This window comes from Talpa europaea (assembly GCF_964194135.1).
Source record: "Talpa europaea genome assembly, chromosome: 8".
Classification (NCBI taxonomy): Eukaryota; Metazoa; Chordata; class Mammalia; order Eulipotyphla; family Talpidae; genus Talpa; species Talpa europaea.
Genome location: NC_140075.1, coordinates 29,405,647 through 29,429,852, shown reverse-complemented (window position 1 = coordinate 29,429,852; position 24,206 = coordinate 29,405,647). Strand labels below are relative to the sequence as shown.

The window sequence follows — 24,206 nt, the reverse complement described above, 5'->3', positions numbered from 1 at the left end:
TAAGCAAAAAATGCATTTATTGTACCCCTTTAACCATTCACACACATCCTCTAAATTCTCAACAAATGGCAGTAGTATTTGGGTCTTTATGAAACCACCCGAGTCGGGGACAAGTGTCACATTCCTCATTTAACAGATGAGGACAAGTCAGTCCTTGAGGCCACGGTCATTTCTGCTTCTAGCATCCCTGGGTCAGTGCCACGATTTCGATTCAGAACTCCTCTCCCCCAGCCTTTGACTGACATTCCCTAACCATGTTTCCCGAATCTTCCTGTGTAGCAGAATCACCAAGGGATGATTACCTCTCCCTCTGATCTTTTGAAACTGAAAATTACTTCTCTGATACCGTTTAGTACAGTTCAGCCTGCCTCTTTTACTTATTTGTATGTGTTTTCAGTTTGCCTTTTATATGCAGATCCCCAGTTACAGCACAAATGATGAGAAGCTTCCATGACTGCTTTTCACATCAGGTAAAATTTAGTCTTTCTCCCTTTAGAGTAATTATCATCTTTAACTTTCCTTTGTTAGTCAAAACAAAATCAGATTTCAAATCCAATTAGAAAATTAATCAAATATGCACAGCAAAACACAGACTGGACTTTCATTAAAGGAACTTCACTGGAAACCTGGCCAGAGAATTGCCTCCTGTGAAAGATAAATCATGTCCTTACAACTACTTATGGAACAAAACTATCAGTCTCTCTCCCTATTTTGTAAAGCAGAATTAACAAATACAAACACAGTGCAGAGGAATACAGATGAAATGAGGCCACATCCTTTCTATTACAAGTGGGGTAATTTATGAGTCCCAAACCTGAATAAAATACAGGCAGCAATCTAAATTCAGTCGTGACAGTAAAATACTTTCCATTTCCCAAGTTCGATGGTAATAAATATTTACAATTTTAAAAATAATTTTTACTCTTTTAAAAAGACAACATGCTGAGGGTACACAGGACAAGGGCCGCGCTGCGCTGTGGGGGCACGAGGGCGGTAGAAAACAAGGTCCTCGCAGAGCAGCCCGCCCCGACGCGCTCTAACCTGGGGCTGCTAACCTGGGGCTCACGTCCGTCAAGCGCATCCGCGGGACGGGGGTCTGACGCCTCCGCAGCTTCAGTACCTCCTGTAGCCGCCCCCGCCCCCTCCGTAGGGATCCCCGTACCCTCTGCCGCCGCCGTGGCCGCCGTGGCCGCCCCTGCCGCCGTAGCCCCCCCTGCCTTGAAAGCCTCCTCTCCCCCCGCCCCCACCGCCCCCCCAGCCTCCCCCTGCTCCCCCGCCCCAGCCGCTGCCGCCCCCGCCCCAGCCGCCCCTCCCGCCCCCGCCCCTCCCGCCCCCCCCACCCCAGCCGCCCCGTCCACCGCCGTCCTGTCTCTTCTGCCAAGGGGGCATTTCGGGGGGTGGCGGCTCAATCTCGTTCGGGCGTCCTCCCCTGTCGGGGACCCGTCCCATCAGCACCTGTGTGAGGAAATATTTTTTCAGTTTCTGCTATTTTAAGAGTTTAAACTGACACAAAGGATTCAACCGACACTGAAGTTACTATTTCTAGTACGGAAACCGAAGCCAAATATTTAAGGACATGGCAGTGTCAGACACGGCAGTATGAATAAATATCGAAAACATAAATGTCATATAAATTCCTCATAGAATGTGATTTTTTTAATCTGGAAGAATATTTCTGAAATTTAAAGACAACTTTCTCATCTAAATTTGTTCAGTGAATTTTACATCAAAAGTAGTATGCATCACACTAGGACTTTTTTTAGTAAATTATTTTCAAGACAAAATATATATACACCATTTTTAACTTCATACCCATTTATTCAACAACTCTTAGTTTTCCATTGCCCACTAATTGGAGAATGGAGTATTCAATTAAAGATTGTATTTCTAAGTACATTTTATTTCAACAAAGTATGAAATAAATGATAAAATGTGGAGGCAGTGAAGTCAGCACTGAATGACTATTAATCCAAGGACCCATTGCAAAGACACACGAAGACTTGCAATAAACTGTTCCTTTCTTACCAGAAACTGAAGATCACTAACTTTCAATGATGATACTAGTTGTAATATTATAAAGAAAATAAAAGACCGGCTATCCTTTCTTTATCCTGCTTAACAATACTTTGAAGAATGAACCAGGGAAGAGTTTGGTGTTGAAGTCTCCAACCTTCTACAGAATAGTTACTTTATATGCCCTTGAATAGAAAAATAAATCAAAGGACAGTGGTGAGGAGGACATCTCCCACCCACCACAGTCAAGGGGAGGCCCATAGTTTCCTGCTAGACTCTTCCAAGTAAAATAATCAGTGCGCTAATTGCCGCCCACAAAATGGCCTAGGAATCAGTTAGGTTCTCCTTCCACTGATTTTCTAATAAGAACCATGTTTCAGTACCACGTCATTCATGAAAGATAAAATGCAAATCATCATTGATCGGCAAGGGTGAAAGGGTCAAACATTCTTTTAAAATAATCACTAATGTCCTAATTACCAAAAACCCCCCCAAAAAAATCTTTTCTTGATTGTTATTCTCGATAGGTCTCTCCAGCCAGCACTCTATTTTGGTGAATATATATGGGGATGCTGCTCCCAAAACTGATCAAGAGATTGTCCAAATAATTAAGACTATACATTGTAAATTCAGAAAATAGATGGGTAATCTTTTCTTAAAGAAACAAGACTGGACTGCAACCTGATCAAAATAGTAAAGAATGTATTTGACAGACAGAACACTTTAAGATAGGGGAAGTTCATCTAACGTGGGAGTGAGACAGGAACACTTCTGCAAGTTAGCAAACTGACCTGAAATATAACCCACGCCCCTCTGGCAAGGTTTCCTCTGTCAAAAACACATTTCTTATTATAATGAGAAGTGGGAATTTAAAACATCTAAATTTCTTCCATTCACTATTTTGCTCTTTTGTAATATAGTTTGAGTGCATGACAAACTAAATGGAGAGGAATATGCTAGCCGAACTGACAAACATTCTAGATAATTGTTGTTGCTACCATGGTAAAGAAAACTCATATGCTTTGAGTTTCTTTAGGACCACTGTCAGAAAAATGGATCTATGTACTCTGAGTCAGGAATGAAGCTCCAAGAGATTCAGTAACCTGCCCAAAGCTATTTCTCTAGTAAGAGACCTAGGCTGTGAACCCAGATTTATAGGATTTGAAAGCACGGACTCTGCTCTTTTCTACCAAGGATGTAAAGAATAAGTCAGTACCTGAAACAACTCATAGAATTTCAGTGACAAAAAGTGACTCCATTCTCAGACAGCAAACAATTTCTTGCTGAAGTTATTGGTAACAATTCTTAAGTCCACTAATTCAGATAATTTACTTTATGAATATAGAGCTCCAAATGACATAGCACACATAAAACATAGTAACCCATGAACTGAGGCCCCTCCATCACTCTTTTCTAGGCGCTCACCAGGTGTAAAAGAAAAAGGGGATTAAAATATGTGAAAATATAAAATGAGTATATGATAAATTCATTCTTCACTGAACTGAGAGAAAAACCAACCTTATTAATAGCGCAGGCTGTCTTTTCTCGGGTGGTGCCGCTACTTGTCCTAATGATCTTAGAGAGATCCTCACGAGCAGCAAGTAAATGGGCCAAAGAAATTGTAGTCTTGGGTGACAAAGCATAACGCTTAGGCTGGTAAATTCTTGCTATGTCATCTGTTTTTATCTAAATGACAAAAATTAGGTAAAAAAGAAACCAAAGAACATATCAATTGAAAGAGCAATGGCAATCATAATCTTCTGAAAGATTAGAGGAGATAATGTATAAGAAATAGAAATAAGTAAAATAAATAACTAATGATAATTTGTGGAATGAAAAAATAAACAGATGTTAGAGATACGAAGCAGTAGCAGCTCAAAAAACCACACAGAAAGGAGTCCATTCACAATTAAGTTATTATTAATAACTTAATAGTCATTATGTCTTCAGTCCTGAAAACATCCTTTTAGAGTGAGTTGTTTCCACTATCCCCTTTTGCAGAAGGAAAAAAAATTCCAGCTTAGAAAGCTGAAACAATTTCACAAAAATACAGAGGATCCCAAATTTTGTCTACTTACTAATTACTTCACGCCAAGATAAGAGATGTTTAAGAAGCAGTGTTTATCTAACCTAAATCTAATGAAAAGAAACAAAAATAGATTGATGTCACAAAATAAGTAAATGAAATTCAAAGCCTCATGAGTGTATAAATGCAATAAATAGAGGCAACAAAAGTCAGCGAGAAAAGGGATATTTTAAATGATGTTGGAATGAACTGCTGTTTATTTATAAAATTAAAAAGGTATAGCGTATAGCAGAAGGAATTCCAAATATAAAAATTGTTTGAGGTTTTATTTTAAATTAAAAAAGTTAACTCTGTTTTAAAGGTTAAAATTTCTACATGTCAAAACGCAAAAGTCAAGACAACTGGAGAAAACATGTTCAACAAAGAAGGCACCTAGCTAACTCCCTTCATACATAAAAAGCTCAATCAGAAGGAAAACAGAAAGGGGAAGGGAAAACAAGACAGAAACAGACATTTTTTAAAAAATGTTCTTAAATGGGGAAACTCAAATGATTAATGTAAAAAGGCTCAACTTTATCAACAGTAAAAATATACAAATTAAATCAATTTAGTCTTTTTTAACCATCAGTTAGCAATAAAATGGATTAACACCCTAAATATCAAAAACACTAGAGTGAAAATAAAATTTACACTACTGACTAGAGTTCAAATTCATATATATTTTTAAAAACAAGGTTGGCTATTTGCATCAAGAACATTAAGAATCATCTTTGACCCAGTAAATTTCCTTTTAGGAATCCACCATAAGAATATACTTTGAAATTTACTAATAAAAATCATACACAGTAATAATCGTGGTGTTAGTTTATATAGGTAAAACGTGTAAGAGTTAATTATGATATCTCTATATGATCAAATATAAAGCACCCATAAAAGTGACACTGAAAGGAAGTAATGATACAAGTGACAAACATGGATGAACCCTGAAAGCATTATGCTAAGAAGCCAGATACAAAAAGCCATTTATTGTATGATTCCATTTATATAAATTGTCCAGAATAGGCAAATCCAAAGAGGCAAAAAACTTCTTTCAGAGATGATGCAAATGTCACATTACACAGAGGTAACGGTTTCACAATACAATGACTACACCAAAACCACCTAACTGGACACAAAATGGTGACCTCTATCACAAATTAAAAATTAATTTAAAGAGAGTACTGAAATAGAGCTTTTAGAAAGATGGGACTACAATCCCAACATTAGTGAAAAAGCAAACTAAAGTCATGCTCATAATGCTAGGAAAAAAGTAGAGAAACTAGATTAACTATACTAAAATAGACGTGTAATCTTTCTGAAGGGCATCTCTGAGTGTGTATTAAAAACATTAAAACATGCATTTCTTTGATCAAGTAATTCCACGCTTGGATGCATCAAGGACACGGATAATAACTGAGCTGCAGGGCCTCCCTGCAAGGGGTGGTGCAAGGGGTTAAGCACCACACTATAAAGCAATCCGCAGCCTCTGCAGCACGAGTTTGATCCCATGCCAGCCAGGGAACAACCCACATGGTGCAGCAGACCTCTCCTGTCTTGCCCGCTGCTCCCCTCAGGAGCAGTAATCAGTGTATTTCAGTCAGTCTGCCTATTCTGTTCCCCACTCTGTCTCTGGTGGATCCTCTCATCCCCCTGCATCTCTGGCCTATATCCCAGCTCTTGTATGCATAAATAAATAAATCTTTAAAAAAAAAAAAAAACTGAGCTGCAAAGGATTTCATTAAAAAGAAAATTGAAGTGGGCCTCCCCCGGTGGCGCAGCGGTTGAGCGCTGGGTTGCGAAGCTGCTCGCGGCCTCTGCGGCGCCGGTTTGATCCCCGGCTGCTCCCCGGCCACCAGAGGAGGGTCCCACATGGCGCGCAGACCTCTCCTGCCGCCCGCTGCTCCCCTCAGCAGTGTACTTCGGTCCTTCTGCCTGCTCTGCTCCCCGCTCTGGCTCTGGTGAATTCTCTCACCCTCCCGCGCTTCTGACTGTACCCAGTGCATGTATAAACAAAACAAACAAACAAATAAATAAATAAATAAAACATGCCTCTATTAAAAAAAAAAAATCTAAAAAAAAAAAAAAAAGAAAATTGAAGAAAACCTCCATGCTGATCAGTAGAACATATCTATATAAAAAAATAATCTGCCAAGATTTAAAATGCTATGGAACAGTATTTGATGAGTCATCCAACAATATCAAGACAGTTGAAATAAGTTTAAACATTAATTTTATCCCTAAGAAAATAAAATTCAGGGTACAAATGCATACACACACATAACCAATGCAAAAGGATTAAATGAAGTGACTTATCAATAGCGTAAGAAAAAAGTATTTTAAATATCCTCTAGACTCATATAGAGAAACCAAACAAAATCAAGAAAAAGTCAAAACTAGCAAGCTGACCATAGATCTGAGGTGTACAAGAAGAGATGGAAGGGATGGGGGGTCAAAACAGGACAAGGAAGACAAGGGAATATGGTGATTGTTCAAGGGTGATACGGTGGTGGGAGAACTATGGGGACGCTTGAGGACTACAACAATACAAGAAGAGTAATAAAAAATATGTAAGATACTTAAAACATAAAATATCTTTCAGACTAAGGAAAAAAGGGACAAAAATACAACCTTTCCTAAAACAAGATGAAAAAAAGACCTAGATAAAATAAACATATTTCCTAAAGGTATATTTTCTCAAAGTCCCCAAGTTTAAGGCTAGTAAAGTGTCAACAAGCCCAAGAGTCTATACCACTCTAAACATTCAAAACTCATTTCTTTTGGAATTCTCTATAAGCTTAAGACCACCACCTGTAACAATGTCCAGTTAATATGTTAAGACACTTTTAATATACTACCTTTACCCATTTTACTTATATTCCTAAATTCCTTTTTCTCATTAAAATTCTATCAGATTAAACTGGACACCCAGTATATACACAGCCTCAGTAAAATTTCATGGAGTGGGCGGTGTCAGTAAAACTGCTACCTCCCACACATCTGAATGTTATTCCAATTCTCAAGGTCAGTAATCATGTCATCTACCTGTTGGTAATTCAAAGCTCTTAAAGGATTTTGGTTTCTTGCACAAAACAGTCAGTCCCCGACAACTGAAGAAGAGAAAGACTATCTGAGAAGCCGATTAGGTATTACAACAACAGAAATCTTCTGAAAATATTCCAGACCTAATAACACACGGTCCTGAGATGCTCATCTAGAACCAGGTACAACATTATGCCTTACTGACACACATAAGGCACTGAGTAAAGGCTTATTGAAAGAAAATACATGAATGACAGTCCTCAACTCTGCCTTATAGCTATTCTATTACTATACTAAAAAGAATGTTCTCTGAAATAGTTTCCCTGTTCTAATCACTCAACTTTCTGTATTTTTCTGCCAGATGTTTAGAAGGAAACTATGTACAAAATATGAGGTAGTAGTTCTAAATAGATGGGTCAGACTGAACACACTCAGTCACAAAAAGGCACACACAAACTACCACAAAGAGAATGGATAAAAATGGATATAGGTAAAAAGGGAATCAAAAATCTCAGAAAACAAAATATGGAACAGAAAATAGGGGTTAACTCAGTTTAACTATAGAGCAACCCATTCTTCCAATTCCTGGTGTGATGCTGTCACTCCTCCACTAAAGCAACTTAAGTGCATCTACCCAGGATGTCTAATATCTGACAAAGAAAGATTTTCAGAAAGAAAACAAAAGGGAAGAAATACATAAGAGCTAAGCGTCTATAGACTAAAAGGTCCTCCTAGGGTTTAGCATCTGAATGAAGAAACATCCAGATCAACACATACTGGGAAATTTTAAAACTCCAAGAATACACAAAAGAGCCCAGATGCTCACAGAGACAAAAAAAAGATCACCCAAGAGGGAAGTGCATGGCATCAGGCTTCTCAGTAGCAGCAATGAACGCTAGAAAACAATGATGCAATCAACACCTTTAGTATTTTTACAGAAAAATATTTAACCTAAAATTTTATATTAACCTAAACTATCAAAGAGGACACCACAATAAACATGTTATGAGGAAGCAAAGATTAAGAAAAAAAATCACCTCATTTTTCTTCATCAGAAAGTTGTTTGTGGGTTTACATCAAATAGTAAGAGAATAAACAACAAAAGAGGAGGCCATCTAAGAAACAGTGGAGAAGCCAAGAATAGGCACACCAGTGACCCAGACTATAATAAGAGAATACAAATTTCTGGAAAGGAATGTATACAGAAAACACCTGATTTTTAAAAAGTATATATATATAAAAGAGGAGCAGCATATGATAAAACAGTGTGCAAGAAAAATAAAATCCAGTTAGAAGGAAAATGAGATCTGAACTGATGATGATGTCTAAATCCCAGTTCCCGGAACCTGTGAACCATGCAGATGTGATGAAGTTATGGATCGTGACATGAAAAGATTATCCTGGATTGTCTGGATAGGCCCAGTGTAATCATGAGGACTGATATAAGAGAGAGACAGGAGAAGGCAACCGACAATGGAAGAGAGAGACCAAGGATACTATGCTATTGGTTTTACACAGAGGATGAGACCAAGTGCCTCAAGTTATGCAAGGTGACTTCTGGAAGACAAATGCAAGGAAACATTCTCCCCTGAAGCATTCAGAAGGAATACAAGCCTGCTGATACCTTCATTTTAGGACTTCTCATTTCTAGAGCTGTAAGAGAATAAATGTGTAAACTTAAGCCACTAAGTTTGTAGTAATTTGTTAGAACAGTCATAGGATACCAATACAAGACACCATGTGGTGACAGATTACATAAGAGCCAAGACGACAACTGAAGCAGCTGAGCAGATAGCAGAGCTCAGACAAGTGAGACATCACCTCAGATGCTCCAGTCAGCCCAGGCACCAGATGAAAAAAGATGTATGCTGGGCCTCCCCGGTGGCGCAGCGGTTGAGCGCTGGGTTGCGAAGCTGCCCACAGCCTATGCAGTGCCGGTTCGATCCCCGGCTGCTCCCCGGCCACCGGAGGAGGGTCCCACATGGCGCGCAGACCTCTCCTGCCGCCCGCTGCTCCCCTCAGCAGTGTACTTCGTTCCTTCTGCCTGCTCTGCTCCCCGCTCTGGCTCTGGTGAATTCTCTCACCCTCCCGCGCTTCTGACTGTACCCAGTGCTTGTATAAATAAAAATAAATAAATCTTAAAAAAAAAAAAAATAGATGTATGCTGACACAACTGATACAACATGTGCAGAACTGCCCAAAGTTAATCCAAACAATGTAATAATGATGTCTGAGAATAATGGGCATAGAACGGTAGTGGAGAGAGCGAGCTATCTGAAGTTATTCTTATTTACGGGCCTTCTGATGGCCTAGGGGTTATTACGACTCAGAGCTATCATGACACCGCTCCACTGTGGCCTCAGTTCAGTCCAGAGAGGGAGTTAACCCACATGGTGCAGCAGAACTCTCCTGTTTCATCTGCTGCTCCCTTTAGCAGTGTAATTAAGCATATCTGCCTGTTCTGTTCCCCACTCTGTCTCTGGTGAATCCTCTCACCCCCCTGCACTTCTGGCCTCCACCCCAGTTCTTCTATGCAAAAATAAGTAAAATCTTTTTTAAAAAAAGATTCATATTAGTATGCCACCCGCACACACACTCTCCACTCCCTTATCAACTGGAACACACATTACAGCCTTAAGACACTTTTAAGAAGAAATGTTCAGGCATCACTACGAGCTATACATCTCCCTGAATCCTACTTTCTTGCTCACATATCTAGCTCACTGTCTCTTATGATGACCCTATTATGCATATTCTCGCATACGTCACATTTATAACTTTAAAATAAAAGTAAAATACACAGAAAATTAAGATATTTACAAATAGGGATTTATACAAAATCAGGATCATTATTATATGAGACCAGTATGTAGCCTGGGCTTGAGCTTAAGGTAGTGATCAAGTTCAAGACTGGGGTAATTACATAAGTCAAGCACTGAAGAGCTGTCACACAGTACCACCTACAGGACACAAGTGGGAAAACAGCTTTACCTTTGCTCTATCAGACCAGCCAAAAGATTGCACTGTCACATCTAATCGTTTCATCAGCATCCGCCGGCGGCACTCATATTCACAGGAAAGAGCATCATTAATTTTTCCTAGCTGCTTCTAAAAAATTTGGAAACAAAAATCCTCAACTTTAAAATCTTTCACTGGCAGAGAAAATAAGTTTGAAAACTGTGGTCAACACTTCTACTGATACAAAAGATACCATAGTTGACTGTTTTCTAAACCTGTTAGACCTTACATTTAATTATGTGTAATAGTTTTTGATATAGCATTTATGATATTCAAAAGTTTAATTTAAATAAATTCTACAATTGATCGTTTACCTACCATACGTAAAACATCAACTTGCTAAATAGTCTGGACCAGTAAGGAAAATAATAGCAATGGTAACTTCCCATCTTGTTGGCTTTGAGCCACTATGTTTTTTAGCTCACAACTATGCTACTTATTGAATACCCTAAATACTTCTGGCCAGTATTTTAAAAATTAGTAATCTGAAGAAACGCTCAGAATTATTACTCTATAGACTATCAATTCATTTTAATTCCCCAAAATAAGTGCATGCTACCCACTGTAAAATCTAGATGTCTATTTATTAAATTAAGTTGCATTCAATATTTAATTACAAGAAAATAATTAAAAAGGTGATTTACCGCCTGTTCCAGATTTAAATCAATTTTCAGCAATGGTTTTCCCACATGACTTTTTTGCACTTTTGAGAGAATATCCTTCACCTAAATGCAAATATACAAAATTGAGAAAATGTAAATCTCTAGTTTAAAACCATCCTATTCTTGCTTAAAATGCTCTGAATAAACAAAAAGAGAAATCATTAAAATACACCTTCAAACATTCAGAAGAATATCACTATGATGAAGACAATCTTTCTCAAAGAAGCATTTGTTATATTAACTCAAGTATACCTTCTTTTCCAGAGAACATAATATATATAGACAACTTAAGAAATAGCTACTGAAAGGTTTTACTATGAGAATATGTTTTATGTAAAATAATTTAGGAGTCTCTTCAAAGTTTCCTGGTAAATTCTCAAAAGGGATTCTAAAACTTGGATGAGCACATTGATTTCTCTTTTCTCAAATATTATGTTTACATTCCAACTTAAGAATTCTAGTTTTATTGTTCAGCAAGAAAGTAAGAGGGCAAGCCCTCCCAGAGTCACCACAAACATTCCATTACATTTCCAAAGTCGCTGACTTGAATTATTTGGAAATTGTGCAAATGAGGGGTCCCAAAGCTTACGCTTTATAAGCTGTGCAGCAAGTCCACCTCTGCAGAGATTAACTGATCTAATTTTTACATATTATGAAAAATTAAAAACTTTCTTAAGGGCCTCCCCGGTGGCGCAGCGGTTGAGCGCTGGGTTGCAAAGCTGCCCGCGGCCTCTGCGGCGCCGGTTCGATCCCCGGCTGCTCCCCGGCCACCAGAGGAGGGTCCCACATGGCGCGCAGACCTCTCCTGCCGCCCGCTGCTCCCCTCAGCAGTGCGCTTCGGTCCTTCTGCCTGCTCTGCTCCCTGCTCTGGCTCTGGTGAATTCTCTCACCCTCCCGCACTTCTGACTGTACCCAGTGCTTGTATAAACAAAACAAAACAAACAAACAAATAAATAAATAAAACATGCCTCTATTAAAAAAAAAAAAAAAACTTTCTTAAAATACACCTTTCTGTAGATTCTCCAACTATAGTAAATATCACAAATTTTATTATTTCATTTTTTTTAAAGATTTATGCATAACAAGAACTGGGGTTCAGGCCAGAGATGTGGGGGGGGGGGGGTGAAAGGATTCACCAGAGACAGAGTGGGGAACAGAACAGGAGGAATGTCCGAAATACACTGCTGAGGGGAGCAGCGGGTGAGGCAGGAGAGGTCTGCTGCATCATGTGGGTAACTCCTGGCTGGGGACATCTTCATAGGTTGCGTCTTAACCCCTGCGCCACGAGGGAGGCCCCTATTTCATATTTTCGTAAAAGTTTCAGCTGTAATTCCTCACACAAATGCATACTTGTAATTTCTTACAAGTTATCACATCGCCTCCATTCCCAGGATTGCAACATTAGTTAACAATGTTAGTACATTTGAGAATTACTTGTGAGGAAGAGTTAAAAGCACACTCTGAAGGTTGACTGCCTACTTTCTAACTTCATACCTACCACTACTCAGAAACATCTAATTTATCAGAACTTTAGGAACACCTGTTACCTCATATGCCTGCTGCCAATAACTTCCTCATAGGTAACAGAATTAAATAAGATTACATACAAAGACTTACAACAGTGTTATTTGTTTACTGTTGGAATTTAACTCTTTGAGATTTTACATTTAAACAGTTTCAAGTTAGAAAATAATGATAATTTTCCTCTGGACATATCACATATGGAATATAGAAATTTTTGCTTTTGACAAACTGAATGGAGATGGAAATCTTTTTATTTAGGTAAATATTTAGCCATTATGGCCATAGGGAGAACTGCCTCATAATTAGCCTGCCAGCATCTGAACACAAGCGTTATAACCTATTTTCAAGTAGCACAAAGAGATTAGGAGGTATTAGTAAACTAACTGAAAATCCTAAAAGGGAAGTCTCTTTGGAATCAATATATGGAAATAATGGAAGATTAGGAATAGCCCAGAAATCCGTCTCAATTTGAAAAAGTCCAACATTTTAGTCAAACTCAGATCATTTGCAAATGAGAGAAAAACGGGGTGGGTGGGGGGAACACTCTCTTGAAGAGTAACTGCAAAATGTTCTTGAGTTAGGATTCACAATTTTATTCTTTGGTCTGCAAGTTCTTCCAAAGAAAGTTCTTAATATACTAAAATTCTCTTAAAATCTTTTTACTTTCAGTTCATAAATTATCAATTCAAGACATCTCTATTCTAGGATTTGTTTTAAAGCAGACTGTCAAAAAGTGGAGTTTCAGTACCATTCTTAAGGATGAAAAATTTCCTGTCCTTTAAAATGGATCATGGGGCCTCACCTGGTGGGTTGAGCACTGGGCTGCGAAGCTGCCCGCAGCCTCTGCAGCGCCAGTTCGATCCCCGGCCACCGGGCGAGGGTCCTACATGGCGCACAGACCTCTCCTGCCGCCCGCTGCTCCCCTCAGCAGTGTACCTCGGTTCTTCTGCCTGTTCTGTTCCCCACTCTGGCTCTGGTGAATTCTCTTACCCTCCCGCGCTTCTGACTGTACCCAGTGCTTGTGTAAATAAATAACTTTAAAAAAATAATAATTAAAATGGATCCTGCATTATTCCCCTAAAGGACTTCCACAGAACTATGAACTGGGCTAGAATTCAGTCTGCGACAGTAGCATTCTGATATATGGGAACAGCATGGCTTATTTAAAAAAAAAAAAAAAAACACAAAAACAAAAACAACTTGAGGTACAAGTTTGTGGTTGTTTTTAACTATTCCACCAGGGCACTCATTCAACTGTTCACTATACAACAAATAACTTACAAATGCTTTCCTACCAGAAATTGTGCTTGCTCACTGTCAAAAGGCATTCACACTGAAATCTATTAATATCCACTCAAAAAATATTGTTGCCTTTGAGATTATAAGCTAACTCTTCTTCTTTCATTAACTGTATTTACCATTGATACCTTGTTTAGGAAAGAGAAATCACTGCAAATTTAAGCATCCATCATATCAAACCTTTGAGCCACTTAAGGGCACTTACTTATAAGATACAATTCCTGAATATGGGCTACTGGTAAATAAGGTCACAGGAAAAATCAAGTCCAAATCCAAAATTTAGGTTACATGAAATAAACTCTTGAAATGTCTGTTATACCTAAAGGAAATACTTTCATTTTTATATATTTACACATTAGTATTTAGCTAAATTTTGAGGAAAATGACCAAAAAAAAAATACCTTTGTTTCCACTTGGTTTAGTGTAAGTGGAATGTCAGAAGTTGTTGACTTGGGTATACCCAGGGCATCACAGATAGCCTGAACTTCCTGATGAATTTCACTATTTTTATCTGATTGAGAATTTTTACATTTCTTGTTCTGTAGTATCTGTAAAGCTTGAAGCTCTGTACTTAAAAATACTGTAAGACAGGGAAAAATATTGTTAAGGGACATGATTATACAAAGGTATGAATCTCTAAATTGCACTGTTATTTTCCACAACCACTTGGATATGCCTTCTTATTTTTTTTTTTTAACAAATTTTTTATTGAAATACCATTGGTTTACATCATTGTTAGTATTTTGGAAGCATAGGATCTCCCCCTTTTAAATGCAATCACATAATGCACCCACCACCAAAGCACTAATAATTTAGTTTTAAATTAACTTTCACTATAGCAGCTAAAATATTGGGGCTTGTGTTTGTTTCAAGTTATATATACAAATACATCACAACAAACAATTTAAAACAGTAGTTTCAATTTTAGCTGAGCACAGTAACTGAGAAACTGTAAGTGCCAGTGTCCAATTCTCAGCGATTCTGAACCAGCAGAGTTCTGTGAGCTGGGAATCTTGTGGTTTGATTTAGACCCAGAATGATTCCAATGGGCAAGAAGGATTGAGTCATTTAAAGATTTTTTCCATGCAATCTACAGTCTAAAGGGTCTACAAAAGTTAAGACCAATATATATCAAACTATGCTTGTAAGAACTATCTTGAGGTCCCTCTGATAGCAAAGCTTCACTGGAAAAAAAAAAAAAAACATTCTTAAATTACTTGTAATTTTGACAGAACCTCAGTTGCAAGCTACCTGTGTTCTATTTAATATTACTAACCAGAGTTCAGCCTAGTATTTAAATGCTAATATATGCTGATGGTAGAAAATAAAGTGAAAATTAAGTCTTCTTTCTACCACAGATCCTTAGATTTTCCCCACTGAGGATATATCACATGGATCTTTCTATAAATGATATAACCTGTAACAGAAATTTCAATAACAGATGTTAGAAAATAAAAATCTTTCAAATCATTATTGTTTGTAGAACTTTCAAAGTAGCATAAAACTAAATAGACTGAATTAAAGAATTTTTAAAGGCACCCAATACAAATGAGATTTAAATGTTCAAAGATAACTTACATAAAAGTTTCAAACAGTCATCCTTCTTTTTTAAACGGTCTTTAATATCTCCTGATATGAGTACAGAATATGGACATGCCATTTCTTTTAAGAATCCACTTATCTCAAGTTGGAAGCTCTCCAGATCATCTCTCCCTTTAAGAAAAAGCATAAAACATTTACTGAGTATCATATAATCTGACATTTTCAAACTGACCACTAGTTGTTTCAGTTTTACATTCAACCCCAAATGTTCACTTTCACATTAGATCCTTAGAGGTGACACCTCATAAATTAGGTAAAAGTAACCAAAAAATTTGTACATATTGAAAGTAACAAATTAAAAAAACCAAGTATCTAATCATGAGACTATATTTTTCATCTTAAATCCCTGATAAAGGTATTTTCCAGTGGACTTTCCCTAAAAGCAGAATAACTGGACTTTGTTACCTACTGAAATATTAAAAAGATTATTAGAACTATAATTCATTGATTTCAGATCAAATGATCCATTTCTATCGTTATTTCTACGAACTTGGATAATAAACACAATCATGTAATTAAGCCTCACTACTTTTTATTTCATAATGAAATTAAGTAGGAATTGTGCTGTAAATTTTAGATTCAGCTTATTTTGCTGCTAAGTATTCTTTTTTTGAGTTAGCAAGGAAAAAATAAATTTAAAGGATAGTTGCAGAAGATAAGGCTGCTTTGTTCCCTAGCAGATGCCTAATAATTTTATTTTTCATTTAATTATCATCTGAAATTCTACAACACTCACTCTAATTACCAAGATAGTAATGAATTAAACTTTATGAACTAATATAGGAATTTCTTATAGAAGTACTCCCATGTGAACCCATGTCCTGAATTATAGGCTTGATATTATCACTTACATTAGGGATATCAAATACTAAAAAAATTTAAACTTATTAAAATATCAAAATTCAGGCTTCACTTTTTCTAAAGAACAATATTATGAGTGGATAAATAGTAATGGTCTATGACTTTAAACAAATTTATCAGCCAATTTTATATTCACACAAAATTCAATCCAAAGGTTTAATATATAGATTTATCTTTGCACAATGAGTATGTTTTAGAAAAAACTCAATTGTAAGCTATCATTTCATTTTACTATTACATAGAAAAGTAAATAAAACACAATGGCAATACCAGCTGAAGTGATACTTTCTTCCAAGTTGCACAATGATTTTATTTGAGAGCCTAACCAAACACAGAGTTCTGAAAATTCCGGTGAAGACAGTCCACCCTCTGCTGCCTTAGTAAGTGCTTGCTCTTCTAACAGTGGTCCCTTATACCTAGAAAAGAAGACAAAAATTAAAAAAACAACAATACTCTATCAGGGCCTGCAGACTGTTAATAAATTTTTATTGGGATACAGTGAACAAATGTAAGACTGTGTCTTGCAGCTTTCACACTACCAATGGCAGAGCAGAATAGTTGTGACACGGTAAAAATATTAGGCTTTGCCGGTCTGTTTAAGAAATGGCTTATTAATTTCTGTTTTATATAAGTAGCATGTGGCTTTCTCTGTATTTTAACATCTTTAGAAAAAATTAACCAGAAACTATTACATGTAGTAGAAAAACAGCAGAACCTAAAAATCTTACACTAGTTACAAGAAAAAAGAAATTAGTGAAGAAAGACAAATTATTTTGGATGCAAATTTTAAATTAAAAATCAAGCTGAAAAGGAGCTATAAGATCATTTTAACTTAAACAATTTACTTTCAGTTTTGTACTTCTAAACACCACTACAATGTGTATTTGAACAGAACCTTAAATTTTTAATCGTTTCATTATCTTAAGTCAGTAAGATACTAGCTTTCTTTTTTTTAAAGATTTATTTATTTATACAAGAATAGGGGTACAGGCCAGATGCACGGGAGGGTGAGAGGATCCACCAGAGACAGAGCAGGGAACAGAACAGGCAGACTGACTGAAATACACTGCTGAGGGGAGCAGCAGGAGAGACAGGAGAGGTCTGCACGCCATGTGGGACCCTCACCCGCCAGCCGGGATCAAACCCGTGCTGCAGAGGCTGCAGACAGCTTCACAGTGCAGCGCTCAACCACCTGAGCCACCAGGGAGGCCCAAGATACTAGCTTTTTGCTTCTGTTGTCCTTTTGGCAACTGTGGTATTTAATCTTTATAAACTTACAGATTTTAACATATGTGACAGGTTTTAACTCACTGCAGTTATTTTTCTTTTGATACTCAAATTGTCCCATCTCCTTCGTGGGAGCCCAATCATATTGGCCAATGAGTTCTTTGACATATCCCTAGTATTCCTTGACTACTTTTCTTGCTTTATATGACAAGATCCTCCTACTCTATACCTGTCATCTGCCATTTCTCCAAGGAATTCTGGATTCTTTTTAATTGTAATTAGAGTACACAATCTGGCATTAAAGGTTAATCATGTTATTTGTATGTTTATAAAAGAAATTGCACCAGGAGTTCATATTTCCATTTCTGATTAAAATTTAGAATTGTAGGATTTTTACTTATTTTGTTTTACATTTTTACCTATTTTTCTTTTAAAATGATAGTTACATAACACTAGTATAGCTAAAAAGCTATAAATTAGTTTCCCAGTAGGAAAAACATAAAAAAAAAAGCTGAAAACAATTTATCTTTAGAATATATTTCCCTTCCCTAGTGAAGAATATGGAAAACCTTTTCTTTCCATGAAATTAAGCCACCTACTCAATATACTGACATGTTTCATTTTGTTTTTAGGGGTTTGTCTCCTTTTGCTTTATTTTTTTGCAATTATGAAAAACATTTATATAGTTTCAGGGTGTGTAATATACAAAATAAGGTCCATTCGCACAGATCTACCTTACAATCTTATTCTCTACTTCTGTTCCCTCCTCCTCCACAGGTAACCATATTTGTTAGTTCAAGGGTATCATCCTGTAATGGTTTTCAATATTAATACATTTATCTTTTTTTAAGTAGCTTACTACATACTTTTCTATTCCTTGCTTTAAACACATACACACTCACACATATATTTATTCCTACTGGAGTTCAATAAAGCTACTACTCAATCATTTCAATAGCTGCAGAGTACTCCACTGTCTGAAAGCATTATGTTTTATTCACTATGTCCTTACTGAAGGACATCTGGAATGTCTGCATTGTTTTACTATCATAAATATTTGGCAAATTTTTGTCAGTGTATTATGTAGGATAGATTCCTAGAGGTTAAGATTGCTGGGTCAAAGGATAAATAGATATTTAATTTTGCTAGATACTATTATACTTTCCTTTGCAGGGATTGTATCAAAGTTCCCTGAAATTCAAAGTTATCAAATATTTGGGTTTTTTTTTTTTTTTGACCATTTGGTACCTCATCAGTATAGTTTTAATTTACATTTCTCTCAATATGTTTTTTTTTTAAGATTTATTTATTTATTTATACAAGCACTGGGTCAGAAGCGTGGGAGGGTGAGAGAATTCACCAGAGTGGGGAACAGAACAGGTAGACTGACAAAATACACTGCTGAGGGGAGCAGCCGGCGCAGCAGGAAAGGTCTGCGTGCCATGTGGGACCCTTGCCAGCAGCCGGGAATCGAACCGGCGCTGCAGAGGCTGTGGGCAGCTTTGCAGCCCAGCAACCGCTGCACCACCAGGGGAGGCCCTTTCTTATGTTTTAAGGCAATTTGCATTTCTTTTCTCTGAATTCTCTGATCATATCATGTAGGCGAAGTTATTTTCAAATTCCCATTTTTGCAGTTAAGAAATCAAGGCTTAACAAGGTTAAGGATACTTTCCTATAGTAACAGGTCAGGCACAGTGACCCTATCAGCTTGCCTCCGATCCAGCTTTCCACTTCTGCCTCTCAAATTCCTCTGCACCACCATCTATATATGGCTTTCCTAAACTGTCAATCTCTTCTCAGAAAGATTACCCACACCAGCTTCTACTATAGCTATTTTACTCTCAAGTTCAAGGTCAGATGGTAGATTGTTTTTGTCTCCTTTGCTTTCCAGTACCCCACTCACATCATAACTCCCCCATTGTCTTATACTCACTGTAGGCTCAGGACAGTCAGATTTGCCACCCACATTCTCTTGTGGTTTTCAGTCTCTTGTGCACTCAACATTCCCTATGCTCAGTTTTATTTCCAACCCTATTTCCGCCATTATTTTGCTTTTCTTCAGTCTTTATGTACACTCTAGCCAATATCTTGTTATCTCAATTCCCTAACTTCCTCTTTTCCAGCCTTCATCACTAACCAGGCCCTAAACGTAGTCATCATGGCAACTACTTCATTCCTGTAATCATTAAATTAAAACGTAACTCCTTCACCACAATCTACTATCTATTGTTTCAAGCTTCCCATTTTGACTACTCACCAACAACTGTTCTTTGACCTCATTTCTACTAACTTCCTCCCATTGGTCCCTCTACATTTCAGTATTTTTTACTAGATTCCTCCTCTCTTCACTTTCTCCCCTATCCAATTCAGACCCCAAGATGTATCATTTCATTTTGGTGCTCATACCTACTAAACAAATGAATCCTTGACATGATCATCTCCTTCAGGTCTAATCATCCAATCAATCACTAAATCCTATACTGTCCTTTCCTCCATATCCACTGCCACTAAGCAACCATCCCTCTTGCCTAGACTACTAAATTTGCCAATGTACTCTCCACCTTGATTACAGAAGGAACTTTCCAAACTTGACATTTAACTACCCTTTTTTTATTTAACATTCTTTAATCACAGCCCCCAACGATCATACCCCACATTAGGGTATCCACAGCATAGCCTAGAAATTATTGCATGCACAGGAGGTCACCTAACTCTATAATCTTCCACAACTTTGGCCCTCATTCTCTGCCTTCCTGCTACATTAGCCTCCTTTCAGTTCTTATACAGCATGCGCCTTTCCACTTCAAGTCCTTTCACATTGTGTTTTCCCTGTAAGGATACTTTTATCTTTTTTTCCCCAACCTCACTTAGTTAACTCTTACTCATCCTTCACATGTCACTTCCTCAGGAATCTCTCACTAATGGCGAAGACTACCTTAGTCCTTCCTGTCATGTTATGTCAGCCTGTTGTTCTCCTTTAAAGCATTTATTATAGTTCATAAATATTGACATGATTATATCTGTCTTTACTAGACTAATCTCCATAAGGCCTGAGACAATTATGTTTTGCTCATGAAAACTTCTCAATATGGAGTTGTACTCAAATATTTAAAATAAACTTCCCTCCATAAAGGTGGTTGTCAACATAGGCTGTGAAGCTTTCTTAAATTATGTGTACCTGGACCATACCCCCATAGACCATGATTCAGTCACAAGTTCCATTCGTGATTCTGATACACAAGTAGGGCTGAGATCCTGTTTTACAAAATCAGATTGTCAAAACTGAAAGACTTCTGAAGTCATTTGCTTCAGTTTCCTCATCTGTGAGAGTAAAGCAAGTTATTCTTACCCTGTTCTCTCAAAGGTACCATATCACCAAACTGTACTTTCAATGTACTTTCACTTATTTCCCTCCCTTTAGTTTCCTATTTTATCTGAGAAACCTCTGCTAATATTTTAAATGTTTTACTCATAAAAGAAATGCATTATTAGCAACCTCATGAGTATCAAAACACCTCACATTTCACTGTCATAGGAAAATTCAAGCTTCAAAATCCTGTCCTCAGTAATTATAAGAAAGTATTTTGCTTTCCATATTGAGTAATCTATTTTTTTTAAACATTTATTTATGCATACAAGAGCTGGGGTACAGGCCAAGATGCGGGGGTGTGTGTGTGTGTGTGTCCACCAGAGACAGAGTGGGGAACAGAACAGGCAGACTGACTGAAATACACTGCTGAGGGGAGCAGCAGGCGAGTCAGGAGAGGTCTGCTGCACCATGTGGGTTGCTCCCTGGCCAGCCGGGGATCGAACTCATGCTGCAGAGGCTGCGGATTGCTTCACAGTGCGGTGCTTAACCCCTTGCGCCACCAGGGAGGCCACATATTGAGTAATCTAAAACAAATTTTCACCTTGATACAAGATTATAGCAAACTTCACTTTTCAAAACACCTGTAATATAAACAAATTCTACGAATGAAGGAAGAAAAAGCACTGTCTCTTCCCTTTATACAAACTATTCACACAATCCTACTGTTAGGGGGAAAAGGATGTCCCAAAGCTAATTCCATATAGGCTTTGTGGACTCCACCCCCACCCCAGGTCAAAGCCAAAGACACTGGGAACTCCAAATCCCATCACCACCAAAGGGAAGGTGGCTGGGACCTGAGGGTGGGGTTAAGCAGCCAGGTGGATACAAAAGGCAGACACGTGGGCTTTGGGGGACCCTGTTTTGGGCTCTCCGCCAGCTTGCAGAGTCCGGCCAGCTCTGAAAGTGACTTTGGGTTTCCAGGTCGTCGGATCGGGTAGGACGCATTAAAGACTTTATTTCCCTATTTTCTCCCTGAGTTGTACATTTTCCTTATTTCCTTTTCTCTTGTAAAGTAGAGTATTTCTCTGTAGTAGAGTATTCATAAGTCCCCTTAAAGCGCGCGGGTGAGGACCCACAGCCAGGAACCCGTTTAACATCGGGGCTGCTCTATAACACTACCATTCTTTTTCCATGGTGCTTTAAAGCTCAAATTGTTTGTATGCCTAAATACTTTTGTATGCCTAAATACTCTTACTAAGTATTTTAATTTCTTGTTTTAGTTACTTCCTTAACCAAATTAAGCAAAAAAAAAAAAAAAATCCACTGATTTTCACAGATGTCAAAATGCCCCCTACATAAGCACTGGCTCTGTTCTTCATGTAATAAACATTTTATTCAGGGTCTACTAATAAGTGCAAAGTTCTGTAATACTTTATCATTGCAACGTAGTTATTATTAGGATCCAAAAACAGTTGATAAAGGAGCAAATACAGTTTTAGGGGCGAATAAAAGCAGCAGAAGAGTGATTCATAGCCTATTCTATGAAAGGAACTCCAGCATGTGGCAGGGCAAACATCTGTGCAGATGGCTCCAATCACTTTAATTAGCTAGCTGTTACTTAGCTGGTTCTATACTTCCCTCTGTAAGAGGTAATAAGGCTCATCAGTGCATTCTGTATACATTATCTTTGAACGATTTCTTCATACATTCACCTCATTCACCCAACCACTATTTACAGCTTCAGGGCCCATTCCTTGTAGAATCTTGCTGGTAACAAGATAGGGAAAGCACCTGTTTTTCCAGGAGCAGCTGGGGAGGTGGGTGGGGAATGGAGAGAAGGAGCAGTCCAGGGACAATAGATAAAAACAAGACTACAAGGGCCTCCCTAGTGGCACAAGGGGTTAAGCACCACACTATGAAGCAATCCACAGCCTCTGCAACATGAGGTGGATTCCCCCCCTGGCCAGGGAGCTACCCACATGGTGAGGCAGACCTCTCCTGTCTCCCCCGCTGTTCCCCTCAGCAGTGGATTTCAGATCATCTGCCTATTCTGCTCCCCGCTCTGTCTCTGGTGGATCCTCTCACCCCCCCATCTCTGGCCTGTACCCCAGCTCTTGTATGCATAAATAAATACATCTTTAAAAAAAAAAAACACACACACATTGGGCCTCCCCGGTGGCGCAGCGGTTGAGCGCTGGGTTGCGAAGCTGCCCGCGGCTTTTGCAGCTCCGGTTCAATCCCCAGCTGCTCCCCGGCCACCGGAGGAGGGTCCCGCATGGCGCGCAGACCTCTCCTGCCGCCCGCTGCTCCCCTCAGCAGTGTACTTCGGTCCTTCTGCCTGCTCTGCTCCCCGCTCTGGCTCTGGTGAATTCTCTCACCCTCCCGCGCTTCTGACTGTACCCAGTGCTTGTATAATATAAGTAAATCTTTAAAAAAAAAAAAAAAACACACACACACACACACAAGACTACAAAAGAAAAAAATTATTTAGGATAGACACAGGGGCTGAGAGGGCAACTAGTCTCTCCCTCCATCTCCCCCTATCTTGCAAGCCTGGAATTATCACCCCAGGAGTTACAAGCACTTAGCATTCCGAATTGTAAATACCAGCGGGCTCTGCAGCCTCCACAGCAGTATAAACTGCCAGTACTCTGAAAACTTCCCCTCTGCCTGGCACATACACATGCATCAATGGATAAAAACGAACAGCCAGTTCACACAGTCAGGAAAGTGGGAAAGCGCCGAACAAATGAACTTTCAGTGAATTAAAGCACTCTGTGGAGTCAAGGAAGCAGGAGAGGCGCGTTCCCGAGATCTCCCTCAGCAGCAGGGGGGACAGACAGGGGACAGACAGGGGACAGGGCAGGTGCCTGCACCCCCCCCCCCACCCCGGCGCGATGACGTCAACAAAAGTCTCCCCAGGCCCGGGCAGCGCTCCCCCGCGCGGTGGCCGCCCCGCCCGCCACACACCGTGCTGGCCCGCTGCGGTGGCGGGGCGTTTCAAGGCGCGAGATTTAGGGGAGCGCCTCGTGCCCGTTTTCCAACCCGCCGCCCCCCAGCGAACCCCCTCCCGCCTCCTAACTCCGCGGGAGGCGAGGGCGGGAGGCCGGGAAGAGGCCCGCGCCCACTGCCCGGCCCATGGCGCCCCCAGGGAGGGGCCTGCGGGGCAGGGCGGAGGAGATGCTCACGGGGACACTCACGGGAAAAGGCGTCCCCAGGAACACTCACCCCAGCGCCTCCAGAGTGTCCAGGACGTCCCCCTCCATCGCTGGTTCGGGGCCCGGCTCTGGCCCTCTCATGGTCCTGCGGCCCAAAGCCGTCCAGCCCGCTAAGGAGCCCGCCGGAAACTGGTGTCTCTGCATCAAGGTTCCGGGCGCGGTCTCGGCCGAGCTGCCTCGGAGGGCCTGGGGCTGCACCAAGGTTCCTGCCTGCAGGCGATGGCGCAGGCCTGCAAAGCACAGTGTCATGGTAATAAAGGCTGTAAATGATAATACTGTGGGTAAACAAATGAGAGGCACAAAAGGCTTTGTGTTGGGTGTTAGCTCTGTGTTGAGATCAATCAGCCAAACAGGCTATTAAATCCAAG

At 39.3% G+C, this 24,206-nt stretch overlaps 1 protein-coding gene across 1 annotated transcript; it reads right to left on the bottom strand.

The window, feature by feature from the left end:
- Nucleotides 1-1,113: 1,113 nt before the first annotated feature.
- On the bottom strand, nt 1,114-23,919 carry FAM98B (family with sequence similarity 98 member B; the record flags this gene model as incomplete). The annotated part of the gene is made up of 8 exons (XM_084239461.1): nt 1,114-1,455; nt 3,532-3,699; nt 10,109-10,225; nt 10,780-10,860; nt 14,022-14,200; nt 15,199-15,333; nt 16,354-16,499; nt 23,849-23,919. 8 exons carry the CDS (start codon nt 23,917-23,919, stop codon nt 1,114-1,116), a joined length of 1,239 nt encoding a protein of 412 aa, XP_084095587.1.
- Between the last annotated feature and the right edge of the window lie 287 nt (nt 23,920-24,206).